The sequence below is a fragment of the Oncorhynchus nerka genome, linkage group LG13, assembly GCF_034236695.1.
Source record: "Oncorhynchus nerka isolate Pitt River linkage group LG13, Oner_Uvic_2.0, whole genome shotgun sequence".
In the NCBI taxonomy this organism is placed as follows: Eukaryota; Metazoa; Chordata; class Actinopteri; order Salmoniformes; family Salmonidae; genus Oncorhynchus; species Oncorhynchus nerka.
The window spans coordinates 76,219,001-76,237,264 of NC_088408.1; the positions used below are offsets into that span (position 1 = coordinate 76,219,001).

At 43.7% G+C, this 18,264-nt stretch overlaps 1 protein-coding gene across 1 annotated transcript; it reads right to left on the reverse strand.

The window, feature by feature from the left end:
• Nucleotides 1–42: 42 nt before the first annotated feature.
• Nucleotides 43–17,520, reverse strand: unc45b (unc-45 myosin chaperone B). Its single transcript, XM_029678331.2, has 20 exons — nucleotides 17,412–17,520; nucleotides 16,460–16,630; nucleotides 16,293–16,329; nucleotides 15,945–16,120; nucleotides 15,717–15,806; nucleotides 15,402–15,569; nucleotides 15,033–15,198; nucleotides 14,655–14,825; nucleotides 14,270–14,441; nucleotides 13,723–14,023; nucleotides 13,455–13,549; nucleotides 9,345–9,486; nucleotides 9,074–9,214; nucleotides 8,708–8,835; nucleotides 7,677–7,743; nucleotides 7,064–7,177; nucleotides 2,070–2,185; nucleotides 1,637–1,754; nucleotides 1,376–1,531; nucleotides 43–934 (listed from the first exon to the last, which is right to left on the reverse strand). The coding sequence occupies exons 2-20, from the start codon at nucleotides 16,628–16,630 to the stop codon at nucleotides 665–667; spliced, it is 2,799 nt and encodes a 932-aa protein (XP_029534191.1). The 5' UTR covers nucleotides 17,412–17,520; the 3' UTR covers nucleotides 43–664.
• Nucleotides 17,521–18,264: the final 744 nt, after the last annotated feature.

An 18,264-nucleotide genomic window follows, 5' to 3' on the forward strand; every position in this document is an offset into this window, starting at 1 on the left:
TATTGACAACCCTAACAATCCATGCAAGAATCGAACAGCGTATTTTTCCTAAAAATCCAATCTTTATCCTTAAGTGAAAAATTACATTAAACAAACACCTCTCATCAACACAAATACACTTTACTTAACTGACTGAAAACTCAGATAAATATATTTGTATGGTCTCTGAATTCAGGAGAGCAGACCCTGCTTTAATTGCTCAGGTGGATCGGTCCTGTCGCCTTGCCTCCCTGTCCATAGGCCTACAACCTTAAATCTCTGGACCTCGATCTGTGGGATGAATCTCATCAGTCCATAAGCAAGTTACTGTAATTAGCTCTCAAGTTGTAGTTTTCTTTTTTTTTTTTAAAGGTACGATCTGCAAGTTCAATGTCCTGTGACAAGTGTTAGCCTGACACTTTGAGGGGACTGAGGGTAGAGAGGCGGTATGGGCATCTGCAGGTGTACCTGCCAAATAAGAGGGGGAACATGAGCACTCATTGGACTAGAATGGAATTGGCATACAGGTTCTTATTTCTGTATGTGTGTTATTTGTTTCTGGTTGATTGGGTTTGTATTTCCTCTCATTGCCACAAGAGACAAATAACTTGGTGTTGCGCCTTTGAGGGGGTAGGACCAATGCATGCCAGTCCCTGGTACTACAAAAAGGTTGAGGAACACTGCTTTAAGGGGTTGTGAAGGGCTTGATGAGCCCGAGGTCCATGGCCTTGACCAGGCAGGTGCGTGCCACATCGATTACAATCTGCCTCTTGGGGTTGTCCATTGCTTTGCCAATCACTGTCAGGATCTCCAGGATCTCGCTCTCCATCAGCTTCTTGGTCAGCTCGTTGTCGTCCGAGTTCAGCATGTTGTACACGATCACAAGGCCTCTGTGCTGAATCTGGGGCTGATCATGGAGAATCAGTCTCTGAAGGATCTCCATCCACTGCAGCGTCTGTGGAGAGAACCGAGAAAAGATTGATCAGTCAGTCAAATGATTACATGTGCTTTACATTTGACAAGTGATGTGGATGAGGCCTCATAATTATGACACATTGATTAGGTAATATATATATTTTGTTCAAAATATTAGGAACACCTGCTCTTTCCATGACAGACTGACAAGATGAATGCTATGATCCCTTATTGATGTCACTTGTTAAAGCCACTTCAATCAGTGTAGATGAAGGGGAGGAGACAGTTATTGATTATGTAATATATAACTATATTCACTGTTGAGATTCAACACTAATTCGGTAATATAGAACTGTAATTAGTATCAAGATGATTCAGTGTTGTGCTTGATTGGCACAGTTCAATTAAATTAGGAACTTTGCACAGGAACTGTCCTTGGGTCCCCCCAAAGTGAGTGGTGAATGCAACCAGACAGACGTACCACCAGGGTCATCTTGGTGCACAGCTTCTTCTGGGCAGCGGTGAGCATGGCCAGGCCCCCGGCTGCAGCTCTCTGGAGCTTTTCATTGTCCTCAACACACATCAGCACCAGCAGCTTCAGTCTATCATTCCCATCCTCCAGGTACCGATCCTGCACCTGGAATACACACACACACAATGATGACGTTACACTGGGTGACAAGTTTATCACACACACAATGTGATGACATTGTTCCCAAAGAGTGATGGGGTTCCCTCTTACCTCTTTGCACGTTACCAGGTTGCACATGCACTCTGTGGCTGCCTGTCTGATATGGTCATGGTCTTCAAACATGTACTGCTCAATCTCAGGGAGAGCCTTCTCTTTCAGGATCTTCACCCTAGTGCCACGGAGGATGGGAAGAAAGAGTTAATGAATCAGGCAACCATCTCATCTCCTCCACTCAAAATGGTTTGGCAGCAACAGTGAAAAAATCTAAATATACTCTGGAAAGTCCCCAGAGCATATATTAGCCCATAGCTGTTTCCTGTTTAGTGCCATATGAATACACACACTTATCCTCTCACATCTCAATATTACCTTATATTGATTGTTGAATTGTGTAATTAATCCAAAATAGTCTCTGGTGTTTTGTTGGGTTATACATACATACATACATACATGTGGTGTGGTTGGTAAACTAACAGACCCTCACCTCAGTTTGTCGTTGAGACCAGCCAAATTGGTGAGACTCAGAAGTGCCTCGTAGTTCTGCACCCCATCTCTTTCAGGGTGCAATAGGCTGACCAGAGGACGCACCACCTCATAGATCTGCCAGAGAGAGATGACAAGGCATTTTTTATTTAACCTTTATTTAACCAGGTAGGCTAGTTGAGAACAAGTTCTCATTTACAACTGCGACCTGGCCAAGATAAAGCAAAGCAGTGTGACACAGACAACAACACAGAGTTACACGTGGAATAAACAATAAACAAGCCAATGACACAGTAGGAAAAAAAAGTCTATATACAGTGTGTGCAAAAGGCATGAGGTAGGCAATAAATAGGCCATAGGAGCGAATAATTACAAATTAGCAGATTAACACTGGAGTGATAAATGAGCAGATGATGTGCAAGTAGAGATACTGGTGTGCAAAAGAGCAGAAAAGTCAATAAAAACCGTATGGGGATGAGGTAGGTAGATTGGGTGGGCTATTTACAGATGGACTATGTATAGCTGCAGCGATCGGTTAGCTGATGTTTAAAGTTGGTGAGGGAAATAAATCTCCAACTTCAGCGATTTTTGCAATTCGTTCCAGTCACTGGCAGCAGAGAACTGGAAGGAAAGGCGGCCAAACGAGGTGTTGGCTTTGGGGATGATCAGTGAGATATACCTGCTGGAACTTGTGCTACGGGTGGGTGTTGTTATCGTGACCAATGAACTGAGAAGGCAGAGCTTTACCTAGCATAGACTTATAGATGACCTGGAGCCAGTGGGTCTGGCGCCAAATATGGGCCAGCCGACTAGAGCATACAGGTCGCAGTGGTGGGTGGTATAAGGTGATTTGGTAACAAAATGGATGGCACTGTGATAGACTGCATCCAGTTTGCTGAGTAGAGTATTGGAAGCAATTTTGTAGATGACATCGCCGAAGTCGAGGATCGGTAGGATAGTCAGTTTTACTAGGGTCAGTTTGGCGGCGTGAGTGAAGGAGGCTTTGTTGCAAAATAGAAAGCCGATTCTAGATTTGCTTTTTGATTGGAGATGTTTAATATGAGTCTGGAAGGAGAGTTTACAGTCTAACCAGACACCTAGGTATTTATAGTTGTCCACATATTCTAGGTCGGAACCGTCCAGGGTGGTGGTGCTAGTCAGGTGGGCGGGTGCGGGCAACGGACGGTTGAAAAGCATGCATTTAGTTTTACTAGCGACTAAGAGCAGTTGGAGGCCACGGAAGGAGTGTTGTATGTCATTGAAGCTCGTTTGGAGGTTAGTTAGCACAGTGTCCAAGGAAGGGCCAAAAGTATACAGAATGGTGTCGTCTGGGATTCGAAATGGTCAGTGATCGGTTTATTAACTTGGCTTTCGAAGACTTTAGATAGGCAGGGCAGGATGGATATAGGTCTGTAACAGTTTGGGTCTAGGGTGTCACCCCCTTTGAAGAGGGGGATGACCGCGGCAGCTTTCCAATCTTTAGGGATCTCGGACGTTACGAAAGAGAGGTTGAACAGGCTGGTAATAGGCGTTGCAACAATGGCGGCGGATAGTTTTAGAAAGAGAGGGTCCAGATTGTCTAGCCCAGCTGATTTGTACGGGTCCAGGTTTTGCAGCTCTATCAGAACATCTGCTATCTGGATTTCTGTGAAGGAGAAGCTGGGAGGCTTGGGTGAGCAGCTGCCGGGGGGGCTGTTGGCCGGGGTTGGAGTAGCCGTTGAGAAATGCTTATTGAAATCTTCGATTATCATGGATTTATTGGTGGTGACCGTATTACCTAGCCTCAGTGCAGTTCTCCATGGACTTTACAGTGTCCCAAAACTTTTGAGGATGCACATTTCTGCTTGAAAAAGCTGGCCTTTGCTTTCCTGACTGACTGCGTTTATTCAAATCAAATCAAATTTTTATTTGTCACATACACATGGTTAGCAGATGTTAATGCGAGTGTAGCGAAATGCTTGTGCTTCTAGTTCTGACAATGCAATAATAACCAACGAGTAATCTAACTAACAATTCCAAAACTACTACCTTATACACACAAGTGTAAAGGGATAAAGAATATGTACATAAAGATATATGAATGAGTGATGGTACAGAGCGGCATAGGCAAGATGCAGTAGATGGTATCGAGTACAGTATATACATATGAGATGAGTAAGTAAACAAAGTGGCATAGTTTAAAGTGGCTAGTGATACATGTAGACGCAGTAGATGATATAGAGTACAGTATATACAAATACATATGAGATAAATAATGTAGGGTATGTAAACATTATTTTAAGGAGCATTGTTTAAAAGTGGCTAGTGATATATTTTACATCAATTCCCATCATTAAAGTGGCTGGAGTTGGGTCAGTGTCAATGACAGTGTGTTGGCAGCAGCCACTCAATGTTAGTGGTGGCTGTTTAACAGTCTTATGGCCTTGAGATAGAAGCTGTTTTTCAGTCTCTCGGTCCCAGCTTTGATGCACCTGTACTGACCTCGCCTTCTGGATGATAGCGGGGTGAACAGGCAGTGGCTCGGGTGGTTGTTGTCCTTGATGATCTTTATGGCCTTCCTGTGACATCGGGTGGTGTAGGTGTCTTGGAGGGCAGGTAGTTTGCCCCCTGTGATGCGTTGTGCAGACCTCACTACCCTCTGGAGAGCCTTACGGTTGTGGACGGAGCAGTTGCCATACCAGGCGATGATACAGCCCGACAGGATGCTCTCGATTGTGCATCTGTAGAAGTTTGTGAGTGCTTTTGGTGACAAGCCAAATTTCTTCAGCCTCCTGAGGTTGAAGAGGCGCTGCTTCGCCTTCTTCACGATGCTGTCTGTGTGGGTGGACCAATTCAGTTTGTCTGTGATGTGTACACCGAGGAACTTAAAACTTACTACCCTCTACACTACTGTTCCATCGATGTGGATAGGGGCGTGTTCCCTCTGCTGTTTCCTGAAGTCCACAATCATCTCCTTAGTTTTGTTGACGTTGAGTGTGAGGTTATTTTCCTGACACCACACTCCGAGGGCCCTCACCTCCTCCCTGTAGGCCGTCTCGTCGTTGTTGGTAATCAAGCCTACCACTGTTGTGTCGTCCGCAAACTTGATGATTGAGTTGGAGGCGTGCGTGGCCACGCAGTCGTGGGTGAACAGGGAGTACAGGAGAGGGCTCAGAACGCACCCTTGTGGGGCCCCAGTGTTGAGGATCAGCGGGGTGGAGATGTTGTTACCGACCCTCACCACCTGGGGGCGGCCCGTCAGGAAGTCCAGTACCCAGTTGCACAGGGCGGGGTCGAGACCCAGGGTCTCGAGCTTGATGACGAGTTTGGAGGGTACTATGGTGTTAAATGCTGAGCTGTAGTCGATGAACAGCATTCTCACATAGGTATTCCTCTTGTCCAGATGGGTTAGGGCAGTGTGCAGTGTGGTTGAGATTGCATCGTCTGTGGACCTATTTGGGCGGTAAGCAAATTGGAGTGGGTCTAGGGTGTCAGGTAGGGTGGAGGTGATATGGTCTTTGACTAGTCTCTCAAAGCACTTCATGATGACGGAAGTGAGTGCTACGGGGCGGTAGTCGTTTAGCTCAGTTACCTTAGCTTTCTTGGGAACAGGAACAATGGTGGCCCTCTTGAAGCATGTGGGAACAGCAGACTGGGATAGGGATTGATTGAATATGGCCGTAAACACACCAGCCAGCTGGTCTGCGCATGCTCTGAGGGCGCGGCTGGGGATGCCGTCTGGGCCTGCAGCCTTGCGAGGGTTAACACGTTTAAATGTTTTACTCACCTCGGCTGCAGTGAAGGAGAGTCCGCATGTTTTGGTTGCGGGCCATGTCAGTGGCACTGTATTGTCCTCAAAGCGGGCAAAAAAGTTATTTAGTCTGCCTGGGAGCAAGACATCCTGGTCCGTGACTGGACTGGTTTTCTTTTTGTAATCCGTGATTGACTGTAGACCCTGCCACATACCTCTTGTGTCTGAGCCGTTGAATTGCAATTCTACTTTGTCTCTATACTGACGCTTAGCTTGTTTGATTGCCTTATGGAGGGAATAGCTACACTGTTTGTATTCGGTCATGTTTCCGGTCACCTTGCCCTGATTAAAAGCAGTGGTTCGCGCTTTCAGTTTCACGCGAATGCTGCCATCAATCCACAGTTTCTGGTTTGGGAATGTTTTAATCGTTGCTATGGGAATGACATCTTCAACGCACGTTCTAATGAACTCGCTCACCGAATCAGCGTATTCGCCAATGTTGTTGTTTGATGCAATAAGAAACATATCCCTGAACAGTTGCATATCGCGGGGACTATTCGATGCTAATGCAGTCCGCCACAGGATGTTTTTGTGCTGGTCAAGGGCAGTCAGGTCTGGAGTGAACCAAGGGCTATATCTGTTCTTAGTTCTGCATTTTTTGAACGGGGCATGCTTATCTAAGATTGCGAGGAAATTACTTTTAAAGAATGACCAGGCATCCTCGACTGACGGGATGAGGTCAATATCCTTCCAGGATACCCGGGCCAGGTCGATTAGAAAGGCCGGCTCGCAGAAGTGTTTTAGGGAGCGTTTGACAGTGATGAGGGGTGGTCGTTTGACCGCGGACCCATAGCGGATACAGGCAATGATCGCTGAGATCCTGATTGAAAAAAGCGGAGGTGTATTTGGAAGGCAAGTTGGTCAGGTAATGTCTATGGGGGTGCCCATGTTTACAGATTTAGGGTTGTACCTGGTGGGTTCCTTGATGATTTGTGTGAGATTGAGGGCATCTAGCTTAGATTGTAGGACTGCCGGGGTGTTACGCATATGCCAGTTTTGGTCACCTAACAGAACGAACTCTAAAGCTAGGCATGATGAGGGAGGGAGGGTAAAAGAGAGGAACCCGAAAGAGAGTGACATAGTAAGAAAGGATATGAAGGACAGAGAAAGAAGAATAAAGTTGAGTTGAAAAAGTATGAGTTTTACTGAATGCAAGACAACTAAAATACATACACGTAACAGGAAGTGGTCAGACAGGTTCTTACCCTCTCTCCAGGGAATGCGATCTCTGGGTTGGAGACAGCAGCGATCTTGGCCAGGGCATGTGCGGCCCTTACTTTCCCTATAGCTGATCCCTCCAGAGCCAGTGGGATCAGAGCCTGGTGATCACACAGTAAGAGATCAGAGGTTCAGACACAGACCCACTTCAACTTTTACTGTGACATTACAACATACTCTAGCCCAGGGGTAGGCAACCCTGTTCCTGAATGCTGCAGGTATTGCAGGATATTGTCCCAACTAGGCACCATGCCAGACCAACTGAGCTCATTTATCAGTTCAGTGATTGACTAAATTCAACACACCTGGTCTTCCAGCTTGGTTAAATCAAAAACATGAAGTGCCTGCTGCACTCCAGGACTGCCTACCCCTGCTCTAGCCTGCATGTGCCTATGGTTGGCCAGACACTACTTGACTGATCCATGCTCAAACCACTGTTTAGTTTGAACTATGACACCTCATAGTTGTTTTGAAAAGATAACATGTTCTCTATAAGAGTCAGAAAACTACTGGTTAAATAAAGGTAATAAATCAAAAGTAAATTTAGACTGTGTTATAGATTATACTAGAATGTAAAATATTGTTATGTCTGTCACTCACCTTGCCCCCTCCATGGGCGCAAATAGTGCCACGGTCTTTGGGATCATCTGCCAAGGCAAGGAACACCCTGCAAATCAAAGCAAATACCAATTATTTCAATCTCATTTGTTCTGCAGTATTGCTAATTGCATGTACTGACTGGATAAATATGAGTATTTTATTAGGATCCCCATTATCTGTTGCTGAAGCAGCAGCTACTCTTCCTGGGGTGCACACAAAACATGACATAATACAGAACATTAATAGACAAGAACAGCTCAAGGACGGAACTACACACATTTAAAATAAGAACAATAGAACCAAAAAAGGTCCTGCTGACACAACACAGAGAAACAGAGAGACCCATTGCTCTAGGCCTACATACAAATACATGAATTATTACATTTCCAATCTCATATATTCCATTCACATTCAGTTGCATCTATCAGTTACACGCATACATACATCAGTACATATGCATATACACTGAGTATACAAAACACAAAGAATACCAGCTCTTTCCATGACATAGACTGACCAGGTGAATCCAGGTGAAAGCTATGATCCCTTATTGATGTTACTTATTAAATCCACTTCAATCAGTGTAGATGAAGGAGAGGAGACGGGTTAAAGAACGATTTTTAAGCCTTGAGACAATTGAGACATGGATTGTGTATGTGTGCCATCCGGAGGGAGAATGGGCAAGACAAATTATTTAAGTGCCTTGAACTGGGTATGGTAGTAGGTGCCAGGCGCACCAGTTTGTGTCAAGAACTGCAACGCTGCTGGGTTTTTCACGCTCAACAGTTTCCTGTGTGTATCAAGAATGGTCCACCACCCAAAGGACATCCAGCCAACTTGACACAACTGTGGGAAGCATTGGAGTGAACATGGGCCAGCATCCCTGTGAAACGCTTTGAGGCTATTCTGAGGGCAAAATGAGATGCAACTCAATATTAGGAAGTTGTTCCTAATGTTTGGTATACTCAGTTTATAAGAATGTCTGTGACATAGCTAAATGCTCGAGCCTAGTACAGTTCCAGGTTGCTCACCTTGCCAGCATCTCTTTGGTCTGGTCAGTCAGGAGAACGTTGTCAGCTTTCACCATGACAGTGAGAGCTGAGATGACCCCTCCCTTTAGCATCCTCTTCACTCTCTTCTGGATGAAATCTTTCTTGTCCTAAGGGCAGAGAAGTGTGTGTATTGTCAGCACCTTCCTCAGATAATATACAGTACCTAGGGCCTCACAATAAAACATATAACTTTTCTTACAGTAGAGAGCAGCATAGTCACATTTATATATACTTTATGCTAGTTAAGTTAACAGTGCTTATTCTGTCCTGACATAAGGATGACTTGTTGTACAGTTCTGCCCACCAGACAGACAGAGGGAGGCCTGTGTCTTTCTCTTATCTTACCTTGGGGTGCTGCTCAGGGACGTGCTGCTTGGAGAACTTGGCCAGCTGAACCAGCTCAGGCATGATGTCTTTCTTCTCATAGCTGTTGGTGCAGTTGACCAGGGTACAGGCCACAGCATACAGGATGGTCTTATCTTTAGACTGTGTCACAGGGAAACAGGGAATAGTGAAGTTTAATCCTCTCCTCCAGGTCGCATATGTAATGCCACTATGCTCATGTTATGTGCTATGAGTGGTGTCTATCCTCTGTCTTCAATAATACAGTACCTACCTTGGCCAGGTCAAACATGGCTTTCATGGCAGGATCGTCCTCAACAAAGTCATCTTTTACATCAGCGTCTTGGGTTAAGTAGGCCAAACCTTCTATAGCCCACTTCCTGGTCCTCGTGTCCATGGCAGAGTTACACAACCACCTGACACACACAGGAAGAGTGTTAACAGGGAACAGGGCTAACAGGAAATGGTCCGCCATTTTGGGATTATGATCATGGGAAGCTATTTCAAAATCACTCTGAGGGAATATAATGAACATAAGGTTACAGCTCTGTACACAATCTATTACTCCTGCTATTGTTAGTCCATAATACTTTTGAAAAAGAGCCTGTGATGGACTGTCTATCTATTAATACTTCAATGAGCATTAACACCAAAAAGTTACACAACAGCTACAGTTGCAAGAAAAAGTATGTGAACCCTTTGGAATTACCTGGATTTCTGCATAAATTGGTCATAAAATTTGATCTGATCTTCATCTAAGTCACAACAATAGAGAAACACAGGGTGCTTAATAAATTAATAACACACACGTTATTGTATTTTGTTTGTCTATATTGAATACATAATTTAAACATTCACAGTGTAGGTTGGAAAAATTATGTGAACCCCTAGGCTAATGACTTCTCCAAAAGCTAATTGGAGTCAGGAGTCAGCTAACCTGGAGTCCAATCAATGAGACGAGATTGGAGATGGTTAGAGCTGCCCTGCCCTATAAAAAACACTCACAACAGTTTAGTTTGCTATTCAGAAGAAGCATTGCCTGATGTGAACCATGCCTCGAACAAAAGAGATCGCAGAAGACTTATTAAGATTAAGAATTGTTGACTTGCATAAAGCTGGAAAGGGTTACAAAACTATCTCTAAAAGCCTTGATGTTCATCAGTCCACGGTAAGACAAATTGTCTAGAAATGGAAAACATTCAGCACTGTTGCTATTCTCCCTAGGAGTGGCTGACCTGCAAATATGACTGCAAGAGCACAGCGCAGAATGATCAATGAGGTTAAGAAGAATCCTAGAGTGTCAGTTAAAGATTTACAGAAATCTCTGGAACATGTTAACATCTCGGTTGACGAGTCTACTATACGTAAAACACTAAACAAGAACTGTGTTCATGGGAAGACACCACGGAAGAAGCCACTGCTGTCCAAAAAAACATTGCTGCACGTCTGAAGTTCGCAAAAGAGCACCTGTATGTTCCAGAACGCTACTGGCAAAATATTCTGTCGACAGATTAAACTAAAGTTGAGTTGTTTGGAAGGAACACACAACACTATGTGTGGAGAGAAAAAAAGGCACAGCACACCAACATCAACCTCATCCCAACTGTAAAGTATGGTGGAGTGAGCATCATGGTTTGGGGCTGCTTTGCTGCCTCAGGGCCTTGACAGCTTGCTATCAATGACGGAAAAATAAATTCACAAGTTTATCAAGACATTTTTCAGGAGAATGTTAGGCTATCTGCCCGCCAATTGAAGCTCAACAGAAGTTGAGTGATTCAACAAGACGACAACCTAACACACAGAAGTAAATCAACAACAGAATGGCTTCAACAGAAGAAAATTCGCAGTCTGGAATAGAGGTCGACTGATTAATCGGGATGGCCGATTTCAAGTTTTCAGACCAATCTGTATTTTTGGACACCGATTGGCCGATTTATTATTTAAATGTTGTATTTTTTAAAACACCTTTATTTAACTAGGCAAGTCGGTTAAAAACACATTCTTATTTTCAATGACGGCCTAGGAACAGTGGGTTAACTGCCTTGTTCAGGGGCAGAACGACAGATTTTTACCTGGTCAGCTCGGGGATTCGTTTTTGCACCCTTCTGGTTACTAGTCCAACGCTCTAACCACCTGCCTTAGCCTGCTCTTCGTGGAGTGCAATGTGACTACCTGTTACGCGAGGGCAGCAAGAAGCCAAGGTAAGTTGCTAGCTAGCATTAAATGTATCTTATAACAAACAATCAACCTTAACATAATCACTAGTTAACTACACATGGTTGATATTTCTAGCTTATCCTGCGTTGCATATAATCGATGCGGTGCCTGTTAATTTCTCATCGAATCACAGCCTACTTCGTCAAACGGGTGATGATTTAACAAGCTAATTTGTGAAAAAATCACTGTCGTTGCACCAATGTACCTAACCATAAACATCAATGCCTTTCTTTAAAATCAATAGACAAGTATATATATTTTAAACCTGCATATTTAGTTAATATTGCCTGCTAACATGAATTTCTTATAACTAGGGAAATTGTGTCACTTCTCTTGCGTTCCGTGCAAGCAGTCAGGGTATATGCAGCAGTTTGGGCCGCCTGGCTCATTGCGAACTGTGTGAAGTACATTTATTCCTAACAAAGACCGTAATTAATTTGCCAGAATTGTACATAATTATGACATAACATTGAAGGTTGTACAATGTAACAGCAAAATTTAGACGTAGGGATGCCATCCGATAGATAAAATACGGAATGGTTCCGTAATTCACTGAAAGAATAAACATTTTGTTTTCGAAATGATAGTTTCCGTATTCGACCATATTAATGACCAAAGGCTCTTTCTGTGTTATTATGTTAGAATTAAGTCTATGATTTGATAGAGCAGTCTGACTGAGCGGTGGTAGGCAGCAGCAGGCTCGTAAGCATTCATTCAAACAGCACTTTTGTGCGTTTGCCAGCAGCTCGCTGTTTGACTTCAAGCCTATCAACTCTCGAGATTAGGCTGGTGTAACTGATGTGAAATGGCTAGCTAGTTAGCGGGTTGCACGCTAATAGTGTTTCAAACGTCACTCGCTCTGAGACTTGGAGTAGTTCCCCTTGCCCTGCAAGGGCCGCGGCTTTTGTGGAGCGATGGGTAACGATGCTTCGAGGGTGGCTGTTGATGTGTTCCTGGTTCGAGCCCAGGTAGGGGCGAGGAGAGGGACGGAAGCTATACCAATGCAATAGTCAAAGGTTAATGAAATACAAATGGTATAGAGAGATATAGTCCTATAATAACTACAACCTAAAACTTCTTACCTGGGAATATTGAAGACTCATGTTAAAAGGAACCACCAGCTTTCATATGTTCGCATGCTCTGAGCAAGGAACTTAAACGTTAGCTTTTTTACATGGCACATATTGCACTTTTACTTTCTTCTCCAACACTTTGTTTTTGTATTATTTAAATCAAATTGAACATGTTTCATTATTTATTTGAGGCTAAATTTATTTTATTGATCTATTATATTAAGTTCAAATAAGTGTTCATTCAGTATTGTTGTAATTGTCATTATTACAAATACATTTTTAAAAACCGGAAAATTTTAATCGGTATCGGCTTTTTTTGGTCTTCCAATAATCGGCTGCGGCTTTTTTTTTTTGGCCTTCCAATAATCGGCTGCGGCTTTTTTTTTTGGCCTTCCAATAATCGGTATCGGCTTTTTTTTTTTTTGGCCTTCCAATAATCGGTTTCGGCTTTTTTTGGTCTTCCAATAATCGGTTTCGGCTTTTTTTGGGGGGGCTTCCAATAATCGGTTTCGGCTTTTTTTGGGGGGGCTTCCAATAATCGGTTCAGGCTTTTTTTTTGGTCTTCCAATAATCGGGACCGGCCTTTTTATGGTCCTCCAATAATCGGTATCTGTTGAAAAATCATAATCGGTCGACCTCTAGTCTGGAGTAGCCCAGTCAGTCCTGAACTCAACCCGATTGAGATGCTGTGGCATGACCTCAAGACAGCGGTTCACACCAGACATCCCAAGAATATTGCTGAACTGAAACAGTTTCTTTTTAAAGAGGAATGGTCCAAAATTCCTCCTGATCTTTGTGCAGGTCTGATCCACAACTACAGAAAACTTTTGGTTGAGGTTATTGCTGCCAAAGGAGGGTCAACCAGTTATTAATTCCAAGGGTTCACATACTTTTTCCACCCTACACTGTGAATGTTTACACAGTGTTAATAAAATACATAATTGTTTGTGTTATTAGTTTAAGCAGACTGTTTGTCTAATGTTGTAACTTAGATGACATTTTATGACCAATTTATGCAGAAATCCAGGTAATTCCAAAGGGTTCATTTACTTTTTCTTGCCACTGTACATAATCAGAGCCACAAAACCACTTACTTCCTACACTGCTTGGCCAGTTTCTCAGTGGAGCCTTCAGCAAACTGCCTCATACTATAGTCATCTCCACCTGCTGAGCCTAGCTTACACAGACCCTGGGGAAAGGGACCCACACACACAATATTGAGTTCATGAACTTGTAAGGTTGGATAAATCTGAAGAGTCCCTGTAAATGCTTTCAAACATGAACTATCAATGAACCCCTAAAAAATAAAAATGTCCATTCTATTCCATCTTTCTATAGTATGGAAATCTAAAGTTCGCTCACCACCAGCGCACGGATTTTGATCTTATCGTTCTTCGTCTTCTTGTAGATGTCTTTGAGCAGTGACACACCGTTGGTGATGATGAAGGAGGCGCGGCTCATCTTGGTCGAGGAGTGGATCAGTGCTTCCACTGCGACCATCTGGTCCACCTCACGCTCGGAGCCGCACAGCGCCACCATCATCTCCATGATGCCCTGGCGACCCACCAGCTGGTTGCCCACCTCGAAGGGGCCCTGCAGCAGGCCTGACAGAGCATTGATGGCGTGTATGTTCCTGTCCATGTCGTTGGGGTCAAACTTGCCTCTGTGGAACGGGACATGGTCAGGTGGAGCGGGGTTAAGGAATAGATGAGGGAGGAGGTCAGGGATAAATGTTAGTCTGTTAATTTAGTACTTATCCCCACCACCAACTCTATGGTGCTGTTAGATATTTCCCCTGTTGTAACATTACTCATGATGTATGAATGCATCACATATCGCTTAATGTCTGTATGATGTTATTGTCATTAGATATGGTAAGTTGCTGTTATGTTACTAATTTGTAACTCACTTGATGTACTCGTCACAGACTTCCCTATAGTTGTCTCTCTCGGGGTCGCAGCGCAGGTCGTCCCAGAGCTTGTCGAGGAGCACGCTGGCGATGAGCTGAGTGTTCTCTGTCATGGGCAGCTGGTCTGGGAGGTCAGGTATCTGGCCACACACCTTCAGGATCTTCTTCAGACCTGGGGGGGGGTTTCACAAAGCAAGATGAATGGCAACTTTCCTACATTAAGTTGTTACTCTCAGTACTACATTTTTCTTTTTCAATACAAACCATAAAATAATGTTTCTCAAGAACAAGACATAAACCCACAACTGACATAAACAGAGTATAACTATATCATAGGCCTACTTAGTGTCACAGATCATGGTCAAAGCTACAGTAACCCACTCACCGTGGTCGATCGTAAAGAGGCTCTTGGAGTGGTCAGGGTCTTTCTTGTCCTTGCGAGGCACGTTTCTGGTCAGCAGGTTCAGGGCCTGGTCTCTGCCATGTCCTGAAACCTTCTTACTGGCAACCATCTCCAGCAGGGCCATCAGGATGCTCTTCAAGTCCTTGCTTGCATCTGCAGGGGAGCATAGAAAGTGTCAGACCCGTTTTATAAAACACAAACTAGATTAGAATGACGAGACCTTCAAAATCAGTTTATATAGCTGATGATGCTATTCAGAGGCATTTCAAGTTTGGTAAAAAGCATTACATAAATGTATATAAATTTAGGGCTTTTGAGTGAAACTGCTTAGGAAATCAGGAATGTGAGTGGATGTCTCACCCAAAACCAGGGCTTCCTCCTTCCCATAAAACCTCCGGTCTCCGCCAGTGAGGGAGTCATTGATGCACTGGAACAGGTCACAGGTTGCCAAGGCAATGTCCTCGTTGTCTACGGCCATGATGCTGCACAACTTGTCTATGCCCACCAGGTGGATAATGGCCATGGCCTGTTCAGAGACAAACATACAGGTCAACTGAGTGTCCAAAAGGGAACTATTGCTAGACATTACAATAGCAACTTTGAAAATGATCCATATCTGGCTGGAAGGACCAGGAGTTGTGAGGATCAGAAGTACTTGAGGTTTGGCTCCCCGTTTATCCCCTTCTCACAGAACCTATAATGCACCTCTCTGTCTTCCCTGCCCCTCACCCGAGCTTTGTGTCCAGTGCACATTCCAGCGAAGGTGCGGATAGCGGCCAGGACCATCTCTACTTTTCCGGTCTCAAGCAAATCCAGTAGCAGAGGCACTCCATTGTTCTGGAAGATTCTCTCTGCGCCAGCTTCTTCTCTGGCCAGAACCACCAGGTTGTTAGCAGCCTACATGGGAAGAAAATATTATTCATTTTCCATTAAAGTTACACACATTGCATTTGATATCAGTCTTTAAAAATATTAAAGACCACAGCATCATGCTTATTACAGTTGAATCAACGGAACTGATCTCTACTATGGTGTCATACAAACCATTTCCTTCTTGTCCTTGTCCATCTCCTCATCAAGCAGAATGTCAAACATGTTCTGAACCCGTGAGTCTGTGGAGAAGGTTGTCTTCAGCTGTAGACAGAGAGCGAGAGAGAAGTATCAGATGTGTTTTTTATGTCTAGTTCATAAGTCAATAAAATATTATAATCACATAGTCGTCTGTAAGTAAACCAATGGATTGTGTCTAAACTGTCCCAGAGGGTAGCAGACCTTGGCTTGGATCTCAGCCCCCAGCCTCCTGAGGGTCTCCAGGAAGGTCTTGTTTTTGGGCTCGATGGTGGAACACCTCTGGACATCTTTAAAGGCCATGTCCAGCTTGCCCAGCTTCTCCAGAGCCTGGCAGCGCCGGAACAGGGCTTTGACGTCTGCTGCATCCACGTCAATGGCTGTCGGAGAGCAGAGAAGTATACAAGTGTCTGGGTTGAAGTGAAAATATCCCTGTGGCATGAGTATAATACATTATTTGTCATGTTATGTGACAGTGAGTGAGCAAAAACCATAACTGGCTGTGTTTTGATTCTTGTTTACGTACTAAACATTTGGTAGACTGTACCGTACCTTTGGAGGCATCGGAGGCTGCATTGGTGTAGCTTTCCTGAGAAGGAAAAATAGTTTAAAAAAACATCAGAGGATCAGGAAATCACACCCAGGGATAATTATGAATAATTATAAACCTATTCAAATTTTGCTTGATGGAGGCTTGTGGTTTAGGTGAGGTGTTTAACCTTTTTCAGAAAACAGGCTGATCTGTTCCTGTAGACAACGGCGAGAACCTTTTTGTCCGTGCACAACTTGATGGCTTTAGTGTAACACTCAATGGCCTTGTCGACCTCACCGGCTTGGAAATGCTTGTTCCCCTCATCTTTGAACTGGATTGGATCTGCCATCTCACCCATCTGGTAAGGAGAGGAGAAGTTGTAGCTCAAAATCCTAAATATCTTGGTTAGAATTCAGTTGGATTTTTTTACTTCAGGTTTCGGTGTCACCGGTACTTACAAAGTAAACAGCACATGTTTCTGGAATATTCCATTACTCTTCTAACACTATACATTGAACATGTACAGTGGCTATATATACTTAATAACACATTAATGAACTTTAGAACAGATTGCAGCCCATTCTAAATCTGGAAGAATAATAATGTTACCAAATATAACCCAGTTTCTGGTAGATTGTTTAACTTTACAACCACTTAAAGGAAACAAGTCAAGAACAATGCCAGCTAAAACATGATCATTTTGACAAGGTTTCCATTCATTGTGAATTAAACATATTAACAGCATGACTCAAACTTTAAGTCAGCATGAGCGATGTACCACATTTCCTAAAATGACAAACAAATGACAGAAAATATAACATTCTATGAAAAACGGTTACTCTTCTTACCATTTTCACTATAATGTCTCCTTCTGACCTGAGTCCCCTTTAGCAAATGGCCCTGCACATGTAATCTCTAACTTGAAATGGCCTCCCCTCATGCCTTATTTGGGCATCATTCTGCACCCCAGTGGGGGCCTTACCACTGATACAACCATCCTAATGGACAGACAGCTTCCTGCCATTCCTGATAGACAATCACCATGCCCCTCTCCCCTGGCCTGAGAGCCTCTGGCAGGCAAGCATGTCACTCAAGACCTTGTACACTCAAGACATGTGTTCCTTAGAGCCATACGGTACCTTTAGGATTGTGTCGTCTCCTCTCTTCTCTTCCCTTGCTTGGGTTGTCTAGTGTTGAGCTTCACTGCCTGATTGTTGCGCTGTCAACTTTTTTTGTAGTAATGCAACTCCCCCTCCGTCACAATTTATATTTATACTGAATCTCAATGAGGTGGGCCAGAACCAAGGTGGATACATTTTAAATAAGGGATGGGGGTCTACTCTCCACAGAACAGACACTTGCTGGGAGAACTCTACACTGAATTCTCACATTTAGCATTGGTTTGGGATTGTTACAATGTCTCATTGCTTTTGACAACATTCCAATGGAGAATCTTTAGAATAACTGCATAGTAGTTCCTCTTTTTGTTCTCTATTTGTACATAATGACATAGGTAACCCCCTTGAATCATGGTCTGTTCCTGATATGGTCTATTTAAGGAATAGGTTCGATGACAGCTGAGAACTCACCAGCAAATGCATCTACAGCTCTAGTGAAGCATGGGGCGGGTTGGGTGGAGTGGGGGGTATGGCAGCCACTGACAGCTGTAGGAACACACAGAATGACCTGGCAGCTTCTAGAAAGAGAACTCTCTCGTGTGTGTGAGAGAGGTATTTTCTACAACTTTCTGGATCTACTTGAAGGTAAACTCCAGTCCTGACCGATGTATATAGAGTTGTTTCATGTAGAATATCGAAGGGGAAAAATAGAAAGACTGTGTATAGGCTCATCTGTCATTAAAAAATACACATCCCTTTATCAAAAACAAACAGCAGGCAGGTGTCAACAACAAGCAACTGTCTCCCCCTCAGTCTGGTTCTTCTAAAGTTTTCTTCTGACCTAGGGAGTTTTTCCTCGTCAACTGTGCCTATG